Source organism: Colias philodice, chromosome 2, assembly GCF_061535455.1.
Source record: "Colias philodice isolate Cphi_HAF_F1 chromosome 2, ilColPhil1 Martin Lab GWU primary, whole genome shotgun sequence".
NCBI lineage: Eukaryota > Metazoa > Arthropoda > Insecta > Lepidoptera > Pieridae > Colias > Colias philodice.
Genome location: NC_143087.1, coordinates 10,560,288 through 10,587,098, shown reverse-complemented (window position 1 = coordinate 10,587,098; position 26,811 = coordinate 10,560,288). Strand labels below are relative to the sequence as shown.

Below are 26,811 nucleotides of genomic sequence, written 5' to 3'. Positions count from 1 at the left end.
TAAATGTGACTAGAAATAATATACTTACTACGGTTTAAGTATAGGTTGTATTATGTATATTATTTTGTAATGAGATCTTGCAATCAAATATTCACACAATCTCGCAAGTTTTCCGACAATTCATTTTTCGTATGAAAACGATCAATACACTAGGTACCTACCTAATATAAGCCGCTACAGGAACGCAGTTAGTAATAATTAATAACGGCTTTAACCCATTTACAATATTTTTTATAGGTACTGCAAAGGCAATGAGGTTATGTATTAAAAACGTAGTATATTATTATTAGTCTGTGGTCTGTGATATTATTATTAGTCTGTGTTAAAAACGTGAAAAGTAACGTAAAAACGTCTTAGTGCCATCTAGTATTCGTTTAGCATCGCCAAATCGGAGGAGAATAACTTGTTTATAGTAGTTTCATGAGATGGCGTTGTTTTGAATATAAACTTTTCTGTAAAATTAGTTAAAATCGAGTGAAAATTAAATTAAATAGGTAGGTTCCATTTACAAAAGTATGTAAAAAATTATAAAAAGCAATTAAATTGCAATTAAATCTAATTTTATTTTTTGCTGGTTAAAATGATACACTTAGCGGCATCTATTGGTAGACGGATGGCATTAATCGTCTTTTGTATGTAGTGAACCAGACATGGTATTAGTTATATTTTTAATGGAGAAAATATTTTCTCATCGACTTTCTTTTGAAAGAAAAACTTATTTTACAAAAGTTTTGTCACTTTTACTTTTTTTTAGTAAAATTTCCTTTAGCCTATTTTTTTTAAGATGAGGTTCAGTCTTTTGAGTAGCAAGTACCGAAAATCAAAATGTCATTTCTAGTTCTGTGTTCTTAGTACTAAAGTCCAAGGGAAACACAAAATATTTTAAGTTATAGAGGTTTTAAGTTATCAAGGGTCTATCCATTTTTCACTGCTTCTATAGCTTTTAATTTATCAGCGTAGGTGAGGGTTGTTTTTATGTTACCGAGGTTTAAGTTATCGAGGTTCTACTGTACTAATACATATTAGACCACCCGAGTATATTGTATACAGTTAATTTTTTTGCTTTCACCTTTACAAACGTCAGGAGTCACGACTCACGTTACACGAAGCGTTGCCAATTACCCGTGTTTATCGATCAAAGGGTAAATCATGAATAATCGATGTTTCATCTTGTTGGGGATATCGATTAATTATACGAATTGATAACCGCTGGGCGGGGCAACACTAACCTTACCCGTTTTAACTTTCATTCCGCCTCCACGAAGCCTCTTAACTCCTGGTCTTAAATGGTATCCGACGTTGTTAATTATAATTGCTGTTTTTATGTTATTATCAGTAAATATCCAAATTTAATTTAAAAGGAATGTAAGAATAAATCAATGTTTTAATAACAAAAAAATAAATAATGGTTGTTAAGAATACGATTTATTATTTACTGCTTTGTGCGGTTACAATGTTCTTATATGGCAGATATGGCAGAGTCAACGGTTTTCTGTGATTTAATGCAATGAGTATACTGATTGCTTCCTTAATTACAAAGATTATACGAAATCGTAACATTAATTTAAACATCATCTTTTAACACACCCAGCGCATATATCATATCTCTTCATGCTAAGACATTAGTTTTTGTATGAAATCTTACCCAAACATAGACCACGTTTGACGTTAAACAATGAAATAGCTCCCGCAAACAATAGCGAACTATTCTAAAAATAATGTTATAAGTTTGCTTTCATTAAAATTCACCATAAAATTCCTCTCCTAACATAAACAAAAACAAAATTGACGTTTCAGATACCACCTGTTTAATTATAAATCAAATAACCTCGGAGTTAATTAGAAGTCTTAGCTGCAGCCGCGCCTGTTTCACACGACCATCAAGAGGCATTAAAAAACATAAAATAGTTATTTTAGCTCAAAATTTATAATTAGATTTGGCGAACACACGCCTACGGCTTACCGGCGACCGTGCTCAAGGTGTGAGCTTTACGCTTACGCGCTTCTAGTATTTAACTTATTTGTTTTTTATTGTACACTAGAGGTCCGCCCCGGCTTCGCCCGTGGTACATATTTCGTAATAAAAGGTAGCCTATGTCCTTTCTCGGGTATCAAAATATCTCCCTACCAAATTTCATGCAAATTGGTTCAGTAGTTTAGGCGTGATTGAGTAACAGACAGACAGACAGAGTTACTTTCGCATTTATAATGTTAGTATGGATTTGAATTGTATAAATGAAGGTTTAGTTTTAAAGTGTATCTCAATTCATTATCAATGATCCATACATTTTGATGAGGTAAGAATAAAAAGTAAATGAATGTTAAATACTTACGTAAAATTTATCCTAAAGGAATTATTTTAGGGTTCATTTGAGTTTAACGGTTATATGCAATAGATTTTAAATGATAGAGTATTCTAAAATTTGGTATAATCTTGTAATTTTGTTATTGAAATTATATTATACATTATTTTATATTTTATTTGGGCACTATTTCTCAAATATGTGGTCGGTAAGTAATATATAAACGGAGAATTCTCATGACTTGTACCACATTCACACCGTAGCCAGAGGGCGGTTCCAGCAGATAACTTGGCCAGGATAAAAAACTTCATTTCAATAAAAATTAACTGCTTATTTATTTGTTTTATAAATTCCTAAATGTATACACAATCTGTTGTTTTGAGTATAAATGAATTGGGTTTCTAAACTGTTCAAGAGTTTTAATAATTTTTAGTTTTATTTCAACCTTAAGGTACAACTTCCGAATAATTTATCATGCTCAAATAAAAGTATATAGAACCAATTCGAATCACAACTATTTCTCATTAAAATCGTTAGCTTAAAGCAACATTATAATTGAATTTTAGATTAATAACTCTTTTGAAATCAATCGAACCCACGCTCTTCCCACGAAGCTATGATGGGTAATTGAATTTCTTATTGGATTACATTTTAATTAGAAGTGATTATGTTATTAATGAGTGTCATAGATGTTGTATTGTCTATGTGATGGATAGAAGAATTGAACGGTGAGTTACTGGCCATACCGCGGGTCTGTCTGTGATTGATCACTGCCCTGCGGCGTTTGATGATCGCCGAAATTGCTTTGCAGGGCTGGATTTGAAACTGAGCTTTTAGGTTTTCTAAGACGATTGGAATTGGTCTTCTTGATTCAAGTTTATTTGTGTGTGTGTGTGTGTGTAAATAATTATAATTTTGTAACATTGTTTGCTTTTATTGCGTAGCTTTTCCAACATATGAAGTGCAAATAACTCAAAAAAACTTTTTTGAAAAATGTGTTCGTTTAATAAGCTGTATTTCTAAACAAGCTCTTTACACCGGAAGTTTATGTATTATTATCGTAATTCGTAAATATGCAAAATTTACATGACGCTATGAGTCTCGTTACAAATATATGTAAAAATAGGTTGTTGTGCTTTCTTCTAAAAATAATTATGACATCCATTTTGCCATTAATCGAAGTAGCCATCACCGATATAATAGATCTCTATTAGAGAGACAACATCAGAGAGCGTAAATGTGACATTAAAATGTAATATAATGTACTGTACTTCATATTTGTATCATATAATATATAAAACAGAATGCGGCCCTGGCTGTTTCTCCCTTTAATTACCATTTAGTGAGGTCTCGAAAAGTTAATAGCTCCTCTTGATCACATTGAAATCAATGAAGTAGTTATGTAAATTATCAAATCGGATCAGCGGGGTTACATTAATCTTGTAATAACGCTCTAGTTTCTACTAATATATGCTATTAAATATTATGTAAATTTATAGGTTAGGTTGAGCGATCACACACAAAAACGTTTGTGTCGATTTGGATGAAGTTAGTTATATGGATTTTTATGCTGAATTGCTTATTGTGGTTCAACAGCAACCTTATTTTATTTTTGGAGCATTTCAGTTTCTAATGCTGTATTTTTATGTAGTTTAAATTGGTACGAAACTTACTATAAACTGTCATAGTATATTTTTAATTGTACTACGTTTATTTTTAATTTTGTCTCAGAAATATTAAAAAAGACAGACATTTCACTTCCATTAGACTTTTAAGTACTTATTGAAAGAATATCAAATCAATATCAACTTATAAATGGTTTAAATAAAAGACACACAAAGCTTTAATTTTTTATTTCATACGGTTTAATGTATTTCATATAAAATAAAAACAAGACCATTTTTAACACATAGTTTGTAATGTTTTACCATTTCGGAAACTCATGCGTTTCTTTGGTGCAAAAATATGAAACTCACAATAAATATATTGGGAAATCAATTTAAAATGAAATTATTACTACACAATATCAATGGTCCACAATACAATACAATTGTAATTATTCTAAACAAATACCATTGTCTATATCTCCCTTAGCACCTAATTATATACATCTATATTAAAACTAGAATAAATAACAGTAAGGCAAATAACTGGACGGATGAAGTAACTATATTAATTTTATTACAAAATAAAAATTAAAAACATCAATTTGTATACGATGTATTATTATTTGTATACAATTTGTATCGGTTTACACAGTCATAGCTCTATTAATTTCGAGGTACATAGTCAATTTATTACAAATAAGTAATTACAAAAAATAAATCCATAAATAATTAAGTTCTACTCAAAAACAAACAAACAAGTTTAAATACTGAAAATAAATTGGTCCCATTTTGAATACAGATAACACAAATGTAACGAATACAAAAATGTAGATCAACAAATACCCTAAATTCTAAACTGTGTAAACCGACATGTGCGATCACCATATAAAATACAAAACAGCCCCAGATCACGTGTATGCACCGAACGAACAAACAAAACCATTCGCTAATTGTACAAGGTTCAACTGATCATGTCAGTGTGATGTCTTTGTCGAAGCATTTCGAGTCGAAGCTCATGTTCCCGGGCCGCCATTCGCAAGGCCGCGATGCTAGAACTTCTGCGTTCTACTTCTGGGGGATTTGGGGGGGATTCGCTACCGGGGGATATGGGGGGAGAGACGGGGGGAGGTTCTGGGGAGTGGCGGGGAGGAGCGGAGAGACCGGCTAGTAAGGAGTGGAAGGGGGGAGAGGATGTGTACATGGGAGCGCTGAATAGGGGAGGGCGGGAGAGGGGCGCGCTGAGGTACTGCGTGCTGAGCACTGGTGAGCCCGTGTAGCTGTTGAGAAAATAATAATTTTATTAGACATTGTGATTTATAGTAAATTAATAATAGGTAATTAAAAGCTTTTAAAAGCTTCAGCTTTTGGCTTCTGAAGTAAATGCCATTGATTTATTTAAATTAGATAGAAATAACCTCAATATTCAATATGGATATTTATTTTAATTAAACTACAACATTCACCGTCACGATTTCATTAGTGAAATTAATGATTGATTGCTATCTCTAGCAATCTTTACAAAATTATTAATATTTGAAAGCATTGATTTGTCTATATTAGATTAATTATATTCTCTACGCAATCATTTTGATATGTCCTACAATTTTCTCTATTATTTTCCATTTTTACTTACCGAAAAGACGCCAGCGCATTGGCATCAAACGGTTTCCTGAAGCCAAAGCTGAGCTGTGAGAAGGGGTTAGGCATAGACGCGACCACAGAGGGTGGTGGGGCCGCTGCTCCCCCCAGGTACGGGTTGTAGGGGTGCGCTTGGGGCCCCACTTTCTCTTGCTTTCTCCATTTCGCGCGCCGGTTTTGAAACCAGACCTGTAAATGAGGGGAGACTGGACTTAGTTGATATTGTTAATGTTGTAGCTTTGTTATTGTTGTATTTTTAATTTAGAACTTTCTTTTTGTTTGTGCGTTATTGGTTATTGTTTGCAAAGTTGTGTTTCGAATAACAAATAATTAAGAATTCTTATTTACTCGCCTAAGATAAGAAATACTAAGACATAGTAAACTCTTATTAAATTTACAGTTTGAACAAGTTATGTGCTAAGTCTTATAATAAACCAATTAAAAGAGCTAATCGGAGATTCTGGCATAACAATATTTTGAATCAAATTTATGGCAAATTTTTCTCTACCACCTACCAAACTTTACAATGTCCCTGCAATACATTTTGAGGCACATTGTCATTCAAACCACTTAAAAGTATTACGAGTTTTTATCCGTTTGATCCGGTTTAATTTCTTACTCATTCTGGCTGAATGTAGAAAGCAAAAACTACTGGAATTATTAAGCTTAATGAACGATCGGTAGAGCCCCCCGTTGATTGATTTTGCGATGCATTCGAGTTTAACAATCATTTACGGCCTACCGCCGTGTTTAAAATTCCAACTTCAGTTTTTGTTATGTATGTATTTAAATACAATTTATAATACCATCAATATCTTGCCAATGAAATAAAACACATAACTATATGTTCATAATTTGTTCGTTCAAACGGTAACTTAACGGTAAGTAAATAATAATTCCAATTTTGTTATACTTCGATTAATGAATACGACTATTATCGATATAAGTATAGTCAAATGCTATGTTTTCCATAATAAATGAATTGAAGCGTGTGTAGGTCACATAGCTCAATAGAAATGTAAATACAATAGAAATTATAACGCAACTTTTTGCTGAACTTTGAAGGTTACATTATAACCTCAAATATGCACTTGTACAGTAAATGCATCGTGCTAAGTACACTCCTGTTTTAAACATGAGTTTTGTTGTTGCAAAAAGCGCCAGACAACATGCCGTAATCATTATGTAAAATTTCATTTTATGGTGATTTAAATTAATTCACTTATGATAAATGTGCAAGTGTAAAAAATTCAGTACGTTTCTTTAAATGTCGACATAATTGATGCTATGTGGGGGAGCCGTGCGTTCGGCATTCTTGGGCTTTTGCTTTATATTGTACTAACCGATATTGTTCACTTATTATGGTAATAATCATGGGGTTTTAGGTTATATCCTCACAGTATTTCCATCTATAAATTCTTGTTCAGGCTTGAAGAACTATAAAAAAAATAAAAAAAGGATGAATTGGAACAGCTGTTCTTGTGTTTTGTGCTTAATAATACATCGGCAGCATGAAATTCTTTACTAATTTATCGTGTACATTTGTACATTAAGATATCAATTAGCTAGAGTTATCTAAAGTTAATAAAGAAACAACATCTTTGTTGATGTATTTATAAATGCAATTAAATTAATGTACCACACATTACATAATAAAAAAATAGCCCGTAATATCTGAAGTCGTGGTCACCATCCGTCTATAGTTACGAATAGTTAGTTTTTCATGAGTCGGTGAATTTTAACGGCTCAATTTTGTACCGAGCATTTTTGAAATAAAGTCGCTTTTGGAACGCTGTTAATAACTTCATTATATCGCGAACTGCGTAAGTGTGTGTTGCGAATTAATTTCTCAAAATATCTAGCGTTTCTTTGAAATAATAACTGATTCTGAGCTGCTGTAATTGTTTCAATTAAAGTGGTTTAGCAGATCTTTAGTTTCGTTTGATGAGTGCCAATTAGTGCGAGTGATTTCTGTTCGTTGGAAACTAAAAAAGCGTTTACGAAGTTTATAAACGGTATGAAAGGTTTTTTCGACAAAAAAATTATGATTTCTATATTTTTTTATAATATCATTAGGTGGTTTTGTTACGGGGCCGTATCGATGCTTGAAGTTAATAAATATTAATTTACAAAGAACGTAAATAAACTAGGCTAGAAGCAATTATCTAGCTTGTAGTTAGGTTCTTGTTTAATTTTTTTAATTTTAACAAAAAGTCTAAGTGAACAAGAGCATTTACTAACTCTTATTTTTTATTGAATAGAAGTCTACAAAGCATAGAAAATATACCTTCATAGCCGCATTTGTAACAGTAATGATAAAAACATTACGAGGGCGACATAAATTTATTACGCGTTATCAAATTTTAATGTTTCATTTTGTGTCCGTACAGCCTGCAGTACTATCTCCTTAATTTATTGCCGTGGATAGTGGACCAATTAGGTTTGCATTCAATACATATTTTTGAATTCTGTGTATTGAGACTGTTTTCATAGTAAACTTCATAGTTTTGATGATTATAAATGGTTTTCTTTAAAAAAAATAATGAACGGCTACACACAATACACTTTGATCAATTATTATGAATTAATTTAAAAAAGGTTATCAAAAACACAAATACAGAGGAAATTAATAACTTTCGAAAATGAGGAGACTCCAAACGGGAATATCATCGAAGTATGGAATACCAACCAATATTTTTAGGTATAGAATAATGTATGAATATACCTTTATCTTGCTCTACATATAGATTGACAGCAGAATTAGATGCTACAATGTATCAAAATTAGTGTCACAGTCGCCGGCGACTGAGTCGCCAGCGACTGGTCGACATTCGACAGTGCGTAATAGCTCTTACTTCATTTAATAATAGATGCCATGGGCATAATGTTATGTGAAGTAGATTTATAATTTGTGTTAATATAATTTTGAGTAAGATTAAGTAAAGATATAATAGAAACATACAATATACCCAGAGTTAAAATAAAAATTGATATTTTTGTGAAGTCTGGTGTTTCCTTGTTTGGGGTAGGTATGTATTTAAGAAAATTAGGCGATCAGCCTTCGGTGTCTTAGACCGAGATTTTTTAGTAGTATTTTTGTAGTGTCAAGTTAGATAATAAATCAAATATGTAGTGTTATTTAATAAATGTATTCAAATCAAACACAATTAATATGTTCAGAAATTGAATACGATTGCGAAAAAAACCGAGTTCCGCTGTTTGTAATAATATGGCGCTCTTATTAGAATAAATGTAATTAGTTTTTGCATTGATAAACGTAATTGCATAGTGTTTAATTGAAAAACTTATTGGAGCGTCAAATAATTTCCGTGAAAACAGTGTAGATCATAATAATTATATAGTTTTTATATTTCCTAATGTCTACAGACATAATTAAGTCTGGAGGTCTGCCCTTCATTCGTTCTTCCAATATTTGAATAATTACATATACATATTTAATTGTAACCTAGTAATTAAAAATATTAGTTATTTGGTATTGTGACAAAGATACTGATATTGGATGTTTATATTAAAGTATATATTTGTCACTTAATTAAAAAAACAGTTTGTACCTAAAATCTACGAATATGGTATAAGATCAAATATGGTACATATATGGTATAATATTAAATCAAAGAGTGGAGGATTATAATGTAAACGATCCTTTAGGTATGTGTTCAAGTTGTGAGAATAGAATCAGAATCCTTTTAAGAAAAATACTTTTCAGAAGAAGAAAGTTTTTAAGTTACTATGGAGATATATTCAAAGATCTTCTAAAGACAATGTTTCCAGAGCATACGTTATACATACGAATATCTACATATTGCAACAAAATGCATTTATTACCTGTATTCTTGCTTCTGTGAGACCGATCTTCATAGCTAATTCTTCCCTGTAACAAAATGAATAGTATTATTCTTCATATTCAATATTCAAACGAGAAATAATTGACTGAAAACATTTTTAAGCTTTGTTATAAAGCTTCTTTCAGTTCCAAATCTTGTAGGCAAATTGTATGTATGCGCGTAATTTTTAATATTAACATTGGAGTACTTGCCTAATATTTAACATAGAGAAGCATAATGTAGCTAACATTATTACATACAAAAAAAGCTTTAGAACAATAATTGTCTCAAGGCGAAAAGGAAAATACTAGAGTAATTTGAGATATAATACAGAAGATCAAGACAATCTCTTAGCCATAAGTAGTAAGTATTTAAATGTTCCTTTAAATTGTTGTATAGGAAATGCTTGAGAAGCCTTTTAAATATAAATAATTATGTAGCTATTTAATTATTATCAGCCGCGTGCTTATGAGCAATTAAATAGCTAATTAAGATTCAAATGAAAAATGTTTTTCTTATTCCCTTTTATATTAAATAAAAACAAGATTACGTCTAATTAAATTAACTATAATTATAACGATCGGTTGTTTTGCACTTTTTCTTATTTATCTTTTATGTTTTTTTATATATTTCAGGTATATCCGTATATAGAGTATCAAAGAAAATGTAGCATGAAAAATAAATGATAGGATAATTGGTATCAAACGGACATCCTGTAATTGGTTTGATACCTATCAACATCTGGCTAATTAAGTAATGAAATTAATGCTATGATAAGATATATTACCTATGCTTTGCTATGCTTTATATACCCAGGAAGTTTAGTACAAATTACCGTAATCTATCAATAATTAATCGAATTATCTTAATCTTGTTCAATTTACGCATTTCCGATATGACTTTATTATTGATAAAATATTGTATTCTATCTTATCATGTTGGTTATGAAACAATAAGTAGCGGATGTTATTTATTATCTAGTTAAGGAAATGAGGATAAACAAAGGCTTTTGCAAATTGCTTTATCAGGGATTTGCGATGTGAATGTATTTTTAAATTTATAGTATTAGGTAATCATAGTAACTATGAATATCTATTAGCTTCCTGCGGTAATAGATAAGTTTGATAAAAATAGAACAGCCATTTTATCTATGATATCATTTGGGAATCGAAATTAACTCTAGTATAATTGATCATTTAATATTTGTGATTTAGCTTAAATTTTGTGCATTTTATTATTACACGCTCTTATTAGTTATCTTTATATATTGTAGTTTAATAAAGAAGTAGTTTGTAAACTAGATTGTCAAGGATTCTTCGCAAACTCACCTCGTAAACACATCTGGATAATGCGTCCTAGAGAAAGCCTTTTCCAGCTCTTCCAATTGGAAACTCGTGAAGGTAGTCCTGTATCTCCTCTGCTTGCGCTTGGGGGCGAAGTCGTCAGCGTCGTCGCTGTCCGCGGAGCCCGGGGGCGGACGCTCTGACGGGGACTGGTCGGAGCGGTGCAGCTCTGGTGTTGTTCTAGGAGAGTCGTCCTTTGTAAGCTCGGATATGCCCATGCTAGTGTACTTTTGGTACTCTTGTGCGTAGTAATCTGTGGAAGAGATGACTTGTTAGTTATAATATACTATATATACTAATATTATAAAGCTGAAGAGTTTGTTTGTTTGTTTGTTTGTTTGTTTGTTTGTTTGTTTGTTTGAACGCGCTAATCTCGGGAACTACTGGTCCGATTTGATTTTAGATATATTTCGATGTTAGATAGCTCATTTATCGAGGAAGGCTATAGGCTATATACCATCACGCTACGACCAACAGGAGAGGAGCCACGGGGGTGAAACCGCGCGGAGCGGCTAGTGTCATATATACCTACATTACCTATATGTATATACATAAAATATTTGTACAATATGTAAATGATCAATTCTATTTTACCATCGATACATTGTTTTGCTAAGATAATATTAATTGAATGGTATTCGTTTTTGTAGTCACAAACTGCATTGTAACAGATAAAAATAACAATTCCTTAACTTTGTAAAGCAATGACGTCTATCGTATCAGTATCGTGTTTAGCATCTATTATTCACAATGCAAATTCCGACCTCAGTTTCTCGTAATCAATCGACGTTTAATAAGTTAATGCTATTAGCTTAATTACCGCTTGATTATAGTGTTGTCTTTAATTGGACCGTCATTACGGCTCCGAGAAAATAAGAAGAATGACAGACGTATGTGCTAGAATGTGCGTTAACGTATCCACGGCAAAAAGTGTTGCCATTTCGATCGCTTTTTGTTACCAGTTATAATAATTGAACGAAAATTAAAACTACTAACGAGTTATAAAGAAATAATTAAAATATCTCTTGGGAAGAGAAAAAAGAACATCGTAAACAGATGGTTTAAAGAAGTTTGGAAAACCTAAGACCGGTCTGTTAAACTGTATATTTAAATTATTAAAACTGCGAGCGGATGTCGTGAAATCTAATTACATATTATTTTCGCCGAGTTATAAAGATCGCGTGTGATAATTTGACAAATTATTTAATTTAATTCGCAAATTGCTGATGCTTGCGGTGTGGGTGCAATTATGTAGATATATCAGGAATGCATCAGTGTTTACTTATTATAATATATTATTATTGTACACGAGGACCTAGTACAACAATAGCATATTAATAAGTGTGATAATATGAAGCTTATAAGAAAACTGTATTAATTATGCTAAATGTAAATAAATCCATTGTGATGTGTAAATAAATGTATCAACATTTTCTAGCTGCAGTTATAATAAACTAGATTTCCGCCCGCGACTTCGCCCGCGTTTTCAAAGGAAAGCCCGCATAGTTCCCGTATGATTTCCGGGATAAAACCTATCCTATGTGGTAATCCAAGTGACCCTCTATAAGTACGCTAAATTTAATTGCGTGAAAGAGTAACAAACATACACATACACATCCATCCTCACAAACTTTCGCATTTATAATATAAGTAGATATATTAGAGATAGATTGATAATAACAATTATTATATTTTGACAAAATGTGGTAATGAGGTAAGTAAATCTTCTGGGAAACATGAAGTTTATTAGGAACGTTCTTTGAACCGTATAAAATAATATTACGAGGCAGACCTTCTGGTTTTATAGAGTAGCAATGTTATGAATATAAGGTCTGAGGAATATTCCACTTGTTAAGAATTAATTGCAGAAAATTTGCTCAATACTAGAAATTTTAAGGTATCAGTTATGTAATTACATTCGTATTAATCGAAATTACTATTCACTAATTAAAGCAATAAATAATAATTTGCATAATTTGTGCGAGTCAAGTGTTTGATTGTAATTACAATATAATTCTCAAGAGTCACGAGAACGGAAGGATGTTTACGTAACACCTGATAATAATGGATATAATTTGATAATTATTTATTGGTAATTCGATAATAATTCCATTATCAGTTGTAAATAGATCAATTTTACCTCAAGCTATTAATGTACGGAATTGATAACCCTCCCGAGTATTTATTAATAGTTTTATCTTTTGTTGATATGCTTTGGCTGTGTTAGATTAGAAAATAGTAAAATAAGTTATCGTTAACAAGTGTACGCTATGGTAAACCTCCCGAAAACCCATACAGTCAAAAGTACAATATTATGCATATCACGATTCCTAATTGAATAAATTAGTAAAACCACAAAGCGTGTAACGCAGAAATACAGGAAGGAAAATTTTAATGCAGAGGTTCCAGAACCTTAACTTAACCGATTATTAATAACAAGTGGTCCGCCCCGGCTTCGCCCGTGGTACATATTTCGCAATAAAAGGTAGCCTTTGTCCTTTCTCGGGTATCAAAATATCTCTATACCAAATTTCATGCAAATCGGTTCAGTAGTTTAGGCGTGAGTGAGTAACAGACAGACAGACCGAGTTACTTTCGCATTTATAATATTAGTATGGATATTGTTATAAAAATTGTCATCCAATACTTTTTTTGTAATATCGTTACCTACAATATATTTTGTAAGTACATTAAACTACTTATTATAACATTTATAAACAAGCAAAGTAAATAGATAATATAGGCATCAAGTCTTAATAATTATAATATCAAACGCGAGATGACAGTGGGAATAAACATACATACTTATATGTACCTATTATGTACAAATGAAAACTCCATATTATAGTGTTCATTCCATATTGATTAATCATGTCGATTGCAATGTTGATAAAATCTTTAAATATGACACAATATATCAGTATGTAATTTTTGCGCAATTTTTCCTCATAAAAATATGTCGTTTCGCAATTTGTTTGTTTTCCTTCTCATATTTAATTGAAAATTATGTACTGTCGGGGATTCCTCAAAACTGTGTGACTAAGATTTACAACATCATAACAAATAAGTTTACTGAATCACCGATATACTTGTGAGTAATGAACATCTATATTTAAAACCAATTGTGTTTTATCAATTATTTACATTTGCATTCTGAAACGAATTGTTAATTAAATAAACTCTCTATTACAAAATGGATATTATCAGCAATTTTACAAGGTAGGTACGCAAAAATGTTTTGCAGATATCTTATCATTTATCACATTGTCAATTTCCTGTTTCCTTTTGTTAATATTGATAACGAATTGCAGCTAAAGTAATTTGTGTTATTTTATGATTTTTATCAAGAATCGGTAATCCGCTCATTCATTTTTTAATCGACAGAATTTATGACATGAAAAATCGTTTTATCAAATTTTATTCATATAGGCTAAGATCCCACATCAGGATTAGTGCGTTCATAGTTTTTTGCTGAAACCAAAATTTTATGCATTGCGGCCAAATTCTCCTAATTATACATAATACATAATATTTTGGATTTAGCAAAAAAAATATGAACGCACTAATCCTGCTGTGGGCTCTTGTACTAATACTCATTCGCAAAATATTATTAATGTGATAAGAATGCAAACCATAAACATAATATTATTAAGGAGTTAATTCATCAACTAGAATTTTATTTGTGACGCTTAAATTGCAGCATGCTGTTTGGTTCAGTTTTTAAAGGTCGCCAGATAAAATCGTGAGATCTCAATCAATATCATCATTGAATCTACATATTTGTTTCAAATATAGAAACGAAATATATATATTCAAGAACGATTATAGTCGGCCGCAAGATCATCTTTTTTGTATTTACTGTTCTTCATAATTACCTATTAGAGGTAGGCCTTCCTTCCGCGGCTTCGCCCGCTTTTTCAAAAAAAAAAAACGCGCGTATAGTTCCCGTTCCCGTGGGATTTCCAGGATAAAACCTTATATCTTATGATAAGATCTTATGTGTAAATCCAAAATAGTATTAAGTGCTAAATTTCACTGTAATTAGTTCGGTAGTATTTACGTGAAAGAGTAAGAAACATACATACCTACAGACATACATAAGACATTCTCAACAATAAAATAAATCCTCAATGTTACACGAGCTAACGTATAAAAAATTGTTTCCAATTAAATTATAAATTCTCAAAACAATTACGTCTACAATTATGCATTATTTGTATAAAATGATTATTTCATTAAACAATTACACTTGGAGTTATGACCTATGATATGACATTTTGTATTCTCATAAATAAATGAGTTTTACTTTGTTGCGCCACCATAATTTAAGGGTTTAATAAACCATAATAAAAACTTTATTACCCATGATTGCAGCTCAACTTGATTATATAATTCTCCGATACAGAATGTAATGTAATTGAAATTATGTTAAATTAAAAATCGAGATCGGCAAAGGTTTTATTAAAAGAGTATTGGTCTAAGATCCGAACATAAGGCGAAATTCAACGGCGTGATAATAGAATGAGACCAATTTTATAATTAATTTAGTCTATTAAAAAATGTATTAAAAATGGGTTGACTGGGAAAATCCTGGACAGGACATTTTTAATGAATTTAAAAAAAACATTTTTTTTTTAATTAATTGCAGTATCAAGATAATAAAAAAAAAATATAATAGACTTAAAGTATGAAACCTACAGAATGTACAGTCATAGTTTTCTAATATTTACCGGGACAAACGGCTAGGTTGGCAGGTATAAACAGGTATGTCGGTACCAGTTACTTTCACTTGATAGGATGATGAAAAAAAAAATTATGTCAGCACTGTTTTATTACAAAATTGTTTTATTATCTCGAAACTGCAATTAATAAAAAATAAAAATAAATAAAAAAAATTTAATTCATTAAAAATGTCCTGTCCAGGATTTTCCCAGTCAACCCATTTTTAATACATTTTTTAATAGACTAAATTAATTATAAAATTGGTCTCATTCTATTATCACGCCGTTGAATTTCGCCTTATGTTCGGATCTTAGACCATATAAATATAATAAAATACACGTGCATTGGAAGGTCAAATAAAGAAAAGTTGAATTGTTATCTCTTATTTGTGACATAAAATTCATATAAAATTGTGTTTATTGATAAATTTGATCAATTGTTTTTTGATTTGTTGCAGGGATCGAATTATTATATAGATATTACGATAATAATATATACTTATGTTGCACTTCTAGCTAAACTTATTAAAAAAGGGTGAACTTAGACCGTTAATCAAAAATGAGCCGCTGTATTACAACGATTGAAATTATTAACAAATAGCAATAATTTACATCGTAAATTATGCCTTAATAACATGGCAACTTATCTCGACCTAAGACATCTACTCTCACAAACATAATATTCAATTTTATAATTTCCTGTATGTCGTAAGTTGTAGTAATAAAGTTCAAATTTCAACAACTGTTTTGTTTCGTATTTGCAAAAATAAGTTTGTTAATGTTAGCCATAAAACAAAAGGAATGATACGTGGAAGTTAATTACGTTCAGAAATGTAATTAGGTCTAATCAAATAACGTAATCTCTTTTTGTGCTTTTGTCGTGTTAAAATTATTTTTTTATGTATGTTACTTTTTAATGGAAGCTCTTGTGAGAGTCAATGCTTAGAATGTAGTGACTGCATTATAAGCAAGATTCAATTTTTCAGCAACAAGCAAACAATTTTTCTGCATTATGATTAAATTATACCTACACACTTACATTGTTATGGCATATTGAATTTATTGAGTTTTATAAGTATAAAAAGCACTCATTAATTCAACTGCATTATTATTGAAATGCTACTTTCCTTAATACATGCCATTTTCAATAATATTATAATCAATACATCTTAGATACAATCATCGTATAAGAAATATTTTAATTCGTTTATTAAACACAACAAAGATTAACTTAAACAGATAGGTGTAATTAGGGCTGCAAAAATTTCCACAATGCAATTATAGATCATGTGAACGATAAGTTAATTTACGCATTGTAATATAAAAATAAAAGTCGCCAACCCTAACATACCGCAGGCTCTAGTCACGACTGACGTCGCATTTTTAATAAAATTACCCTATAAATTATTGCGTGTGCCTCGACATGAATGTTACTGTTTATTGACAGCACAATCAAGACTGTCTTAAGTTGTAATGTATAAATAGAATAATTACGTGCTAAGTGACCGGCGACAATAGAATCGTCGCGCTATCAATATATATCTGCAATATATAAATAACCCCATCAAAATTAACGGAGTCAATAATAATTACCATAAATTACAGCTATGACCGGTAATGTCGAGATAATGATGATAAGTTATAACATTCACAACACAATGAAATATAAGCATCGGATATAAAATTATGCGCATTGCATTCTAATTTGAAAGGAAAATTAATTCCAACGCGCGTCGTCGCATTAAATTGGAAAAATAACTGAATGGCATATAATAACATGGCTGCGGCGCTGGACGGTTGATTTTATCTTCACTTATATGCGGGTATTGATCGAAATTTCTACGAATTTTATTAAATCATAATCAATGTTTCATTTTCGTTAACCTTGCTATAGCTTTTCCTAGAAAAGCAATCAACTCGCTGAATGTTTTAAATTTACATTAATTATTTATTTGTGGCGCAATTTTTATCAATCGCCAATGTGATAATTATTATCTATCGTTGGTATCAAAGAAAGTTATAATAATTTTACAAACTTTTTAAACGCAGAAAGCAATATTCTGGTAATAAATTAAAATTTTTATGTTTATTTAATTCTTTACGCTGTAGTGCGTTAACGGAAATTACATTATTCAACAGGATCCACAAAGTGGTAATAAATAAATCAAAAAATGAATTGATTAATAATTTCTTTTGCTATTTTATTGAAATGAAAAGTATTAAACAAATAGAGAATACGTTTACGAGTTCCTTTTTTTTATTCTTTATTTAACGAGCTTAATCACAAAATGAATCTTCATGTTTTGTGTAATGTTCATTGCTATTTATGTTTGGGCACAGGGTCAGTGTTGAATGAAAAATGAACAATTTTATGTCGTAAAATAGTATTTTATGTGTATTAATTTTAAAGTCAACAAATAATCTTATAAAATAACGTTGCCTCACAAAATAAACACAAGTATTATAAGAATTACGAAGCAATATCCTTTATCATGTCAACGCGTATAAAAATGGCCGTATCGCAATGTAAACAAACGTTAAATAATTATAAAAATATAATGTCCATAATGTGATGCGAATTGCGAACTATGACGCAGACATTTACGTGTTTCCATTCAATAAAAAGAAGTCTCCCATACAAGAAGCAGCATTAATAGCAATTAATTTCTCAAACGCATATTCCGAACGGTTTCACATCTACTCGCGTTCCGGTTTCGTGCTAATGAACAATTATACAAACTATTATTTATATTTACACCGGCCGCGGCCGCGGTACGATCGATATTAGCAATTTTAAACAGACATTATATACACTCTCTCACGGATGCTACAACTACCTGATAATTGTTAGCGCTGACAAGAAAAATAGGTGTCATTTTCTTAACGGTTCTCTTTATTGATGCAAAAACTTAATGCAAAGATGATCGTGCGTTTATTTCAATCTTCGTCTAATAACTAATTGTTATATGAGTTCTTGTGATATTATAATGAGTAATTGTGATATTGTAACGCAATGCGGTCGTTAACTGCAAACTGCATTATACATTATTGTAATTCAATTGTTGTTTCTATTGACAATGTTGCTAATTGGTTATTTTTTTTCCTTATTTGGAGTCACTCCACATTAAAGCGCGACAGCCTTTCCCTATACGTACTGTGTAGCACATTATTTGTAAGATGCTAATTAAATGTCATGTATGATGTAACTTAAGAATTTACGAATTCACAAACAGGGATAAATATTAAATACTAGCTTTCCGCCCGCGGCTTCGCCCGCGTTTTCAAAGAAAAACCCGTTCCCGTAGGATTTCTGGGATAAAACCTATCCTATGTCCTTTCTCGGGTATCAAAATATCTCTATACCAAATTTCATGCAAATTGGTTCAGTAGTTAAGGCGTGATTAAGTAACAGACAGACAGACAGAGTTACTTTCGCATTTATAATATTAGTATGGATTTACATATTATATTTGTTATTAAATAAAATAGAAATACTATTTGTTTACTGTACACAAAACTAATAAGTTATAATGTAACTTCAGATGTTTTAATCACAAGCTAACTCTTTGTTATGCACACTCAATTTCACTCTATCTGATTCACACACACCTGACACTTCACATTACAAGACACCCCTCGGACTTTTTACTCCTCACTATATTACCATAAAACGAAGTTAAATACAATCGAAGTTACAAATCACACGCTACACTTGTCATTAGTATTTTTTCTATTACACTTTTTGTATTAATAATGAATTAATGAACGTTTTCTAACAGACAAATGACTCATATATATCTTATCAAAAGTATCTGAGATACTACGAATTAAATATCATCGTGATTTGGCATTTTTTTGCAAAAAAATTATCAGTGTAAGGACTTTACAGCGATATGAAAACCCATAAATTACAACACATTTCAACATACTTTCTGTTATCAAATATGCTGCAATTTTTGGTCAATGATGGTTTCACGTGCAATTTATTTATACGATTTTTTGTTCCTAAGTTTGGCGCGTTCAAATAACAAACAAACAAATTCTTCAGCTTCAGCCATATTTTGTATATTATTACTTATAATATGATATATAAGTATGACATAATAATAAGTAAATATTTGTTTTACTTTTTACAAAAAAAATAATCAAACAGTTCCAAACAAAACATCCCACATGCACAATTTCCTATTAGCTAGGTAGTAGCTGTATTTTGAAAAGAAAAACATTTCAAATCGAATACAACCGTTGCAGCCAACGGTTGAGCAATTAAAGTTAGTATAGCCGGCCCTTTCACTCGATTCGCAAGTACGAATTAGCAACGTGCGTCGGAGTGCGGGCGATAATTGCGTCCGACGCATGCGCACTGCGCACTGCGTACACATACAATTATAGTGTAAATGCAGCTTACGCGCGGAAGTTGTTAGAGATTCGAGCTATTTTAATGTTTCCTAACAATCTGTTCAAGGGTTCGGCTTACTAGAACCATTTTACCCTCATTTGGCTAGACTAGACCACAAGGTAATACGCTAAAAAGCTAGAAAACCATTATCCAGGGCTATAGTTTGGTTGAGCGAACACGCTCAACCAAACACAACAGTGTATTTTGAGAAGAAACAATTTCTATAAAGTAAATACGATTCGTTCATGTATATGACCTTCCTTTGTTTTTATTTGTGTGGTTATTGGATGATGTTTTTATGCATGTATGAATTATTTAAAACTAGCCAAGCAAGTCACATTTTGAACTAATTATATAAATCACTAAATTATACATGAACCTAAAAATATAAATGAATTTTTTTATAATATAATTTCACTGAGTATAAGAGAACTCTATTCACTCTCTGCTAATTCATAATTATTATAGTTATGAGATTAATTAGTTAAATTTTATTAGTTGGTGATCTAAATGTGCCAAATTTTATATTAGCCGTACCTACTTATATAAGTAGTGCCAAATCTTATATTATAGTTTTGTCAAAAATGAGTAGGTAACAGCCCGCCTAATTTGAACTCATATCTAATATTGGTATTTTGCAAGTACGCTAGCTAGAGCTATTAATATAATATTATGGAAAACCGAATCACGTTACCCTTGATTTAGAAAAGTAATAATATTATTAATTGCCTGGTTTTATCGAATGTCGTTGAACAAGCGCTACCGTCCTTTTTGTGTCAGCTTAACTACCGACTCGGCTATCCATGTGAATGTTCATTTATTTATTTTAATTTAATGCAAGTACCCACCTAACTAATAATTAATCTACTTAGTACAACGTATTAAGTATGACATCAGGGAGGAAATCGACAGTAATTAGTTTATTTAATTTGCAATTAATGAACACAATTACTTCGTCATTTCCTTTTATTTATACATATACATATATTTTATTTATACATATGTACATACATATATGTACATATAACTATTATTGGAATTTAATTTATGGGAAGATGAGTAAGGATACGTTGGTTGAAGTTGTTTTTCGGATTCATATTATATCTTAACAGGGTCATAGTGTTTTATTAAATTTAATATTTTTGTACGAATTTTTTGCCCCACTCATGATGCGAAGCAATAGAGATTGCTCTATAATCGAAAAATTTGTAAATATGAGAATGAATATATGTAATATTATAATGTTACATGGAGTATTATAATTAATCCTGTTATATATTACTGAATATATTAATTGGCCACTGTTGTTGATTCATAATCTGGATAGATAGATAAATAATGAATTAAAAACTGAAATGGTTGCTCTTTAAAACTAAATGTCAATCGTCAATCACTAAGCTTCTATAAGCTATCTATACTTAGAATTAGTATCTACTTAGGTTCAGTAGTTTCTTAGATCAACAAGCACTAAATTGATTAATGATATTGGTAGTTAAGTAAAGGTCTGGTTTGGATAAGATAAAGCATAAACTTTACGGTACAAACTAATTGATTATGTTAACAAGCTAATGTAAACCGGGGTTAAGTAAATAAGTTGTGATTATTTTATTTATAGCCTTGCGTTTTATTATTTGATGACTGGAATTAATTTTACCGTCTTGGTCCACTGTTGAACTTTATAATCACGTTGTGTTACATAATAAAGTGTCAATTAATTTAACTTCATTCCTCTATAAATATAGACCGTACTTATAATTATGTAAATTTTAAAGTATTTTAAACAGTCACTTTCTATACTTCAGGAATTACATAGCTTGGAACATGATTTTTTAAATAACTTTCAGAAAAATAAAGTTTATTGTATTGTGACGTACCTACGAATGAAAATGTACGTAAAATTATAGTATCACTGTTTCGATAAAAATATTGAAAATCTAAAATACTTCTTTTGTTTTATGCAATCTATAAAAAGTTGCTCACGATTTGTCATTCGGATTTAATGTGACGGTTTGTTTTGATTAAGTTCAATTAAAGCGTAGGGTTAAGCGGATTACGGCGCACGAAATGAGATGCAAGTAACAAGCGTCTTAATTCGCTACATCTACTGTGTTTATAGTATTAAATGCTTAATGCACCGGATATTAAATTTATTATTGATTATGTTATGGACCATAAAATTTTAATATGCTTTTTAATTATTTATAACCACATTTCCTACTTTTCGATATGTAGTGAGGATATTTTATAAGGGATAATTAAAAATAAAAATTTAATTGAATATAATCACATTTAATTAATACAATTTAAGATAATTCGTAATTAAAATTTCTATACGCAAATATGAAATACTGAATGCGCATGCTTCTATTTGTTCCAGAATTCAACACAAAAAGTGAAAAATGTATTGTACAGCTTTTAAAACTTCGTGGAAGCTCATAATTTAACCTTAAACATTAAAATATTATCGTGCCTTTAACTACTCTTTGATAATTCCATAAAATTAAATCATTTAAGACCAAAGAAAAAAGTCACTTGGCCTCACATATTTTATAGTAACAGTAATACCGAGCATGTTTATTAAATTACCTTTTAATGTAACTTAATTGAAAGCAAGCAAGTAATTTGCTAGCCTTCGGGCCAACTATTCAACATAGAGTAAGAACGGAACAGAACCGGCAGGATTCTTGATAAATACCCATAAAATAACTATTGATATTAGTACCTTTATGTTACGAATTAACGGTTGATGAAAATTATAGGCGAATGTCGTAATTAAATATCACACAAATAATGAATATCGTAAATGAATGGACATTAAATATGAAATTAATTAATGCGTTGAACTTTAAATGTGAATGGGCAACGTTGAATTGAATATATTTACGAAAGGACAATTTCTTTAGATTCAAGACTAGTAGCATGGAACTGCAGATTGAGGGGTAAATAAATTTAACAAATATCGTTATTTTATATTTTATCGCATTCTTATACGGCCATGTCATTATCTAGGTGTTAACTTACTTAAAGGCAGCCCTAAACCAGCATCTGCTGGGCGGGACACGCGGTAGAGCCGTAACCGTTCCCGCAGTTCCGTCCAAAGCAGCGCGATGGAACAGAGTGGTGTTTTAGTCGGTAGAAATCCGACATAACCACGGTTCCATCCCCGGGAGCCGGGGGTATCTAAGAAGATTTCCCCACTATAAAAAAAAGCCCTAAACCAAAATAAAGGTATGTGAAGGTACTCCTTTTAACATGTTATTGCCCGTGGGATTCTTTTCAAAACCTGTCCAGCCCTTTCAGAGATTACGCGGAACAAACCGATAGACAGAAAAAAATGTTTTTTTGTTATGGATACCGAAATGACAGACGACTATATTTGAAACATTTCTACCATTAGGTATATAGGAGTAATAATTAGTCATAAATTATTTTTAGTATTAAATTAAATTGGAATAATTAAAAACTAAACGGTTTCACAAGAATATTAACGATTGATTAATTAATCTATGATAATTTTATTTTTGTCGTTTAAAAATAGAGTACGTAATCTACATTTTTTACTCTGCCATATCAGCTGAAAATTAAAAAAGTAAAAAAAGCTAATAACTTTTTTCTAGAACATTTTGATAAGGAAATACCGTTTCGATGTCGGAATGCCTTACAACCAAGTGTCTCTATGCATGCGAACATAGAGGTATTTTTACTTGAAATGAAATATCGCAGAAAAAAAATCTGAAAATCTTGGGGGATACTTACGTTTGTCTAGTTCTTGTGAAACAAGTTTGTGAAAAAATTATATGGCCGATTTTGTAAAAATAAAAAAGTTTTGTAAAATATAAAATTTCGTGGTACTGAAAATGTATGAAAATTCTGTTGAAATATAATATGTCTCAGTGGTAAACTGAATCCAATTTTCTTAGAACATGACCAAATACATACCTATACCATACCCATTGTGCAATTTGTTTGTATCGTATTTTATGTTATTTCTTTCAACTGGTGTGTGCAATAAAGAATTCATTCATTCATTCATTCAAATACATACCTAGAACAATATTCTACTTGAAATTACACGACTTTTCGTGCAGACTCTACCCGCGAAGCTAGCTTAGCATTCAAAACGAATAAATCGTGTAAAAAGGAAAAAATAGATCGCGTTTTAAATTGTCTTTAATTTAAAGTCTACTTTGTCACAGATTACGCAATTGTATCGCTGACAGATGGAAAGATTTACAACTCAATTAAATTTGGTTCAATTAAACCCCATTGCGGTATTGCACAGCGCTGTTATTAATCATTAAATTAATAAACATTTTATAAGGTATTGTCCCGGTAATTTATGGGCGACATTTAAGCGGGCTGCATGATTGCTAGCCTTATTCATTACTCTTTTAGCCAGCGGCACAGTGGCCAATGTTAACAACTGTGTGTTCATATACCTTAACCTGACACTAAGTGTGGATGTAAGTGCGTAGCGTAGGAGCTGGGGAAGTGCTTTTAAGTGTGTTTTATTTGCGACAATTTTATACATTGGTACATTTTTATAATTATCACAAATATGTGCTTGTGTATAATTATAATATGTGAGTGGTTTGTTGAAGTACATTGGTTTTGTGCATTGTACAAGCGATTTTTCTTATAATAATAATCAATAAAAATATGTATAATTAAAAGAAAACTATATTAATGACATAAATAACTCATTGAATACTTAACTCAAACTAAACTTTAATATAAATTGAAATACTTTTTTTACAAAGCGACACAATATATAATTAACACACATAAATTTTCAACTGATTACATCAACTGCGAAAGTCATGCGAGAATGCAGGCAATTCTTATTTATCACGAAAAAACAATTAAAACATCATTATTACATACCCCACTCTAACAATAAAGCAATAAAGATTTATCGGCTCTTATTCTAGTACCTACTTGAGGCATTACCGCGAAGTAGTTTATTTAATTAAACTAAGACAGCAATCAACGTGCCTTCCCAGCCAACGTACGAGGAACTCGACATCTGTCTTCTGCTGAATAGACTCCGGTACACGCGATACGGAGACGTGTAAAAATGCTTGTTATTGAGTATTCAGAGACTGTAATACGATAAAGCTTTGTTCCACTACGTTGTTAAAATACACCCTGTAAAAAAAGTGTTTTTAAATCTGGTATAAATAGGATTATAGTCGGTTTCGAAGATATAAATATGTATGTCTACTTGCACCTGTATAATTTGAAAATCATAATTGCTGGTTACGTTAACCGCTTAAGTGATTACAAAATGTCACATAAATTATGCGTCAAAATGCACTTCCCTTTGATTTTGCATAATTAGGTGCATGCAAAGTTGTATAATGATCGACACACCCTTTCAATGTTGTAAAACGGCAAGTGACAAAATATGACCTGAAATGACAACAATTAGGGATATCTGCGCGTGCAAATGATGATCTTGAGAAAGAAACATAAAATTACAAAGACCAAATTACACTACCAGTACAAAAATAACAAATTGAAGACAAAAATACTGCAGAAAAAGTGATCTATTTTTTGGTCGTAGGTATTATAATGCCTTATTCGTATTACGTGTTTTAATATTAATACGGACACGAGCGCAAAATTGAACTGGAGTTATAAGGAATATTACGCCTCATATATTTTTTACCCGATCCCTCATATAACTGAACAATTCCGAACTGGCATTACCAATGTCGTTTATAGAGATGTTCATTTCTATTTCTTTCTTGTGGATATTGTTTTTGCGCAATGATCATTAGATGCCGCGTTTAGTGAAGATACTTATTTTCTTTTGTGCGACGTTCTTTTATAATGAAGTGATATTGACGAGGGATAGGATAGGAAAATACTAGACAAGTTGTTTACGTACATAAATAAATAAAATTAAGTCAATCTACACAGTTTTAAACAGTAAAACATTAATTTTGAAGAACTGAGAAAACCATCGCCTAAATAAAAAAATCCATCAAAACCTTTACAAACTTAAACGAAGAATTTTGTAATGTTTTATCAAATATTTAACCGTTCGTAGCATTGTATTATTAAAAGGCAGAACGAAATGAAGTAATTTATTCCATTTCTAACAAAAATAAATTAATCCTATAACAGAGTACGATTTATTATATTCTTCGCGGAATTGGTAACATCATTTCTACTACCAGTTTTTATCTCGTAAACCAGCCGCTGTTATACTGATTCAAACGAATTAACTTTTAAAAGGTCGTAACTCACGAAAGCTTATTGATTTTTAGTTGACGTTTGATTCAATCTCTCTCAATATTAAACATCATCATCTAACAGGGTGGCAAATTGCTCCTTTTTCGATGCCTCGACTGTTTGCCTGACTGGAATTTATAACATGCGAAATCCCTAAGCTTGTAAAAAGTAAATTCCATTTAATTATGGACGATTTAAAAATCTGTGAACAATGCGAACGATCCTTTGAGGTTACCAGCCGGTTTTTATTTATGACGAAACTAATTTTATAATTTCGTATTATTGAAATGCGAACTGGTTTGCTGATAATATAGTATGATGAATTGCGGAATTAATTGAGCGATTTTTAAATCAAATGTAAGTCCAAAATACGATGTTAATTAGTCAGTATAGAAGTAAAATCCGTACAAAGTATAAATACTCGATCATTACGTTACTTTGATAGCACGATTTAATGATAAGTGATGAATAAATGATTACCAAGTAATGCTCAAAGGATTAATTCAATGTCATTCTGCGGTTATAATTAAATAAATAAGCGACTTTGTGCTGTATGAGAGCTATTAAGGTAATTATAATAATATTGCCAGATGTCAAAACAGTTTTTTATTAAGAATGGACGAACAAAAAGGTTAATGGTAGCGCTAAATCCATATTGTACCTAGAGTTGTAATTAATATAATATTCCTGCTGGTTCTGAAGTACCTACACCGCA

The 26,811-nt window shown here is 30.9% G+C and overlaps 1 protein-coding gene across 2 annotated transcripts in view; it reads right to left on the bottom strand.

Annotated features, from left to right (window-relative positions):
* Window positions 1-4,141: 4,141 nt before the first annotated feature.
* The window catches only part of LOC149490755 (homeobox protein aristaless-like), a 53,411-nt gene continuing 30,741 nt past the window's right edge, over window positions 4,142-26,811 (bottom strand). For both annotated transcript variants that reach the window (XM_089708175.1, XM_089708180.1), the window contains exons 2-5: window positions 10,722-10,989; window positions 9,395-9,440; window positions 5,544-5,737; window positions 4,142-5,187 (exon numbers count right to left, since the gene is read on the bottom strand). In XM_089708175.1, the coding sequence (XP_089564301.1) occupies window positions 4,872-5,187; window positions 5,544-5,737; window positions 9,395-9,440; window positions 10,722-10,989 (824 nt within the window). In that variant the 3' untranslated portion in view covers window positions 4,142-4,871. The remainder of the gene's footprint in view (window positions 5,188-5,543; window positions 5,738-9,394; window positions 9,441-10,721; window positions 10,990-26,811) is intronic.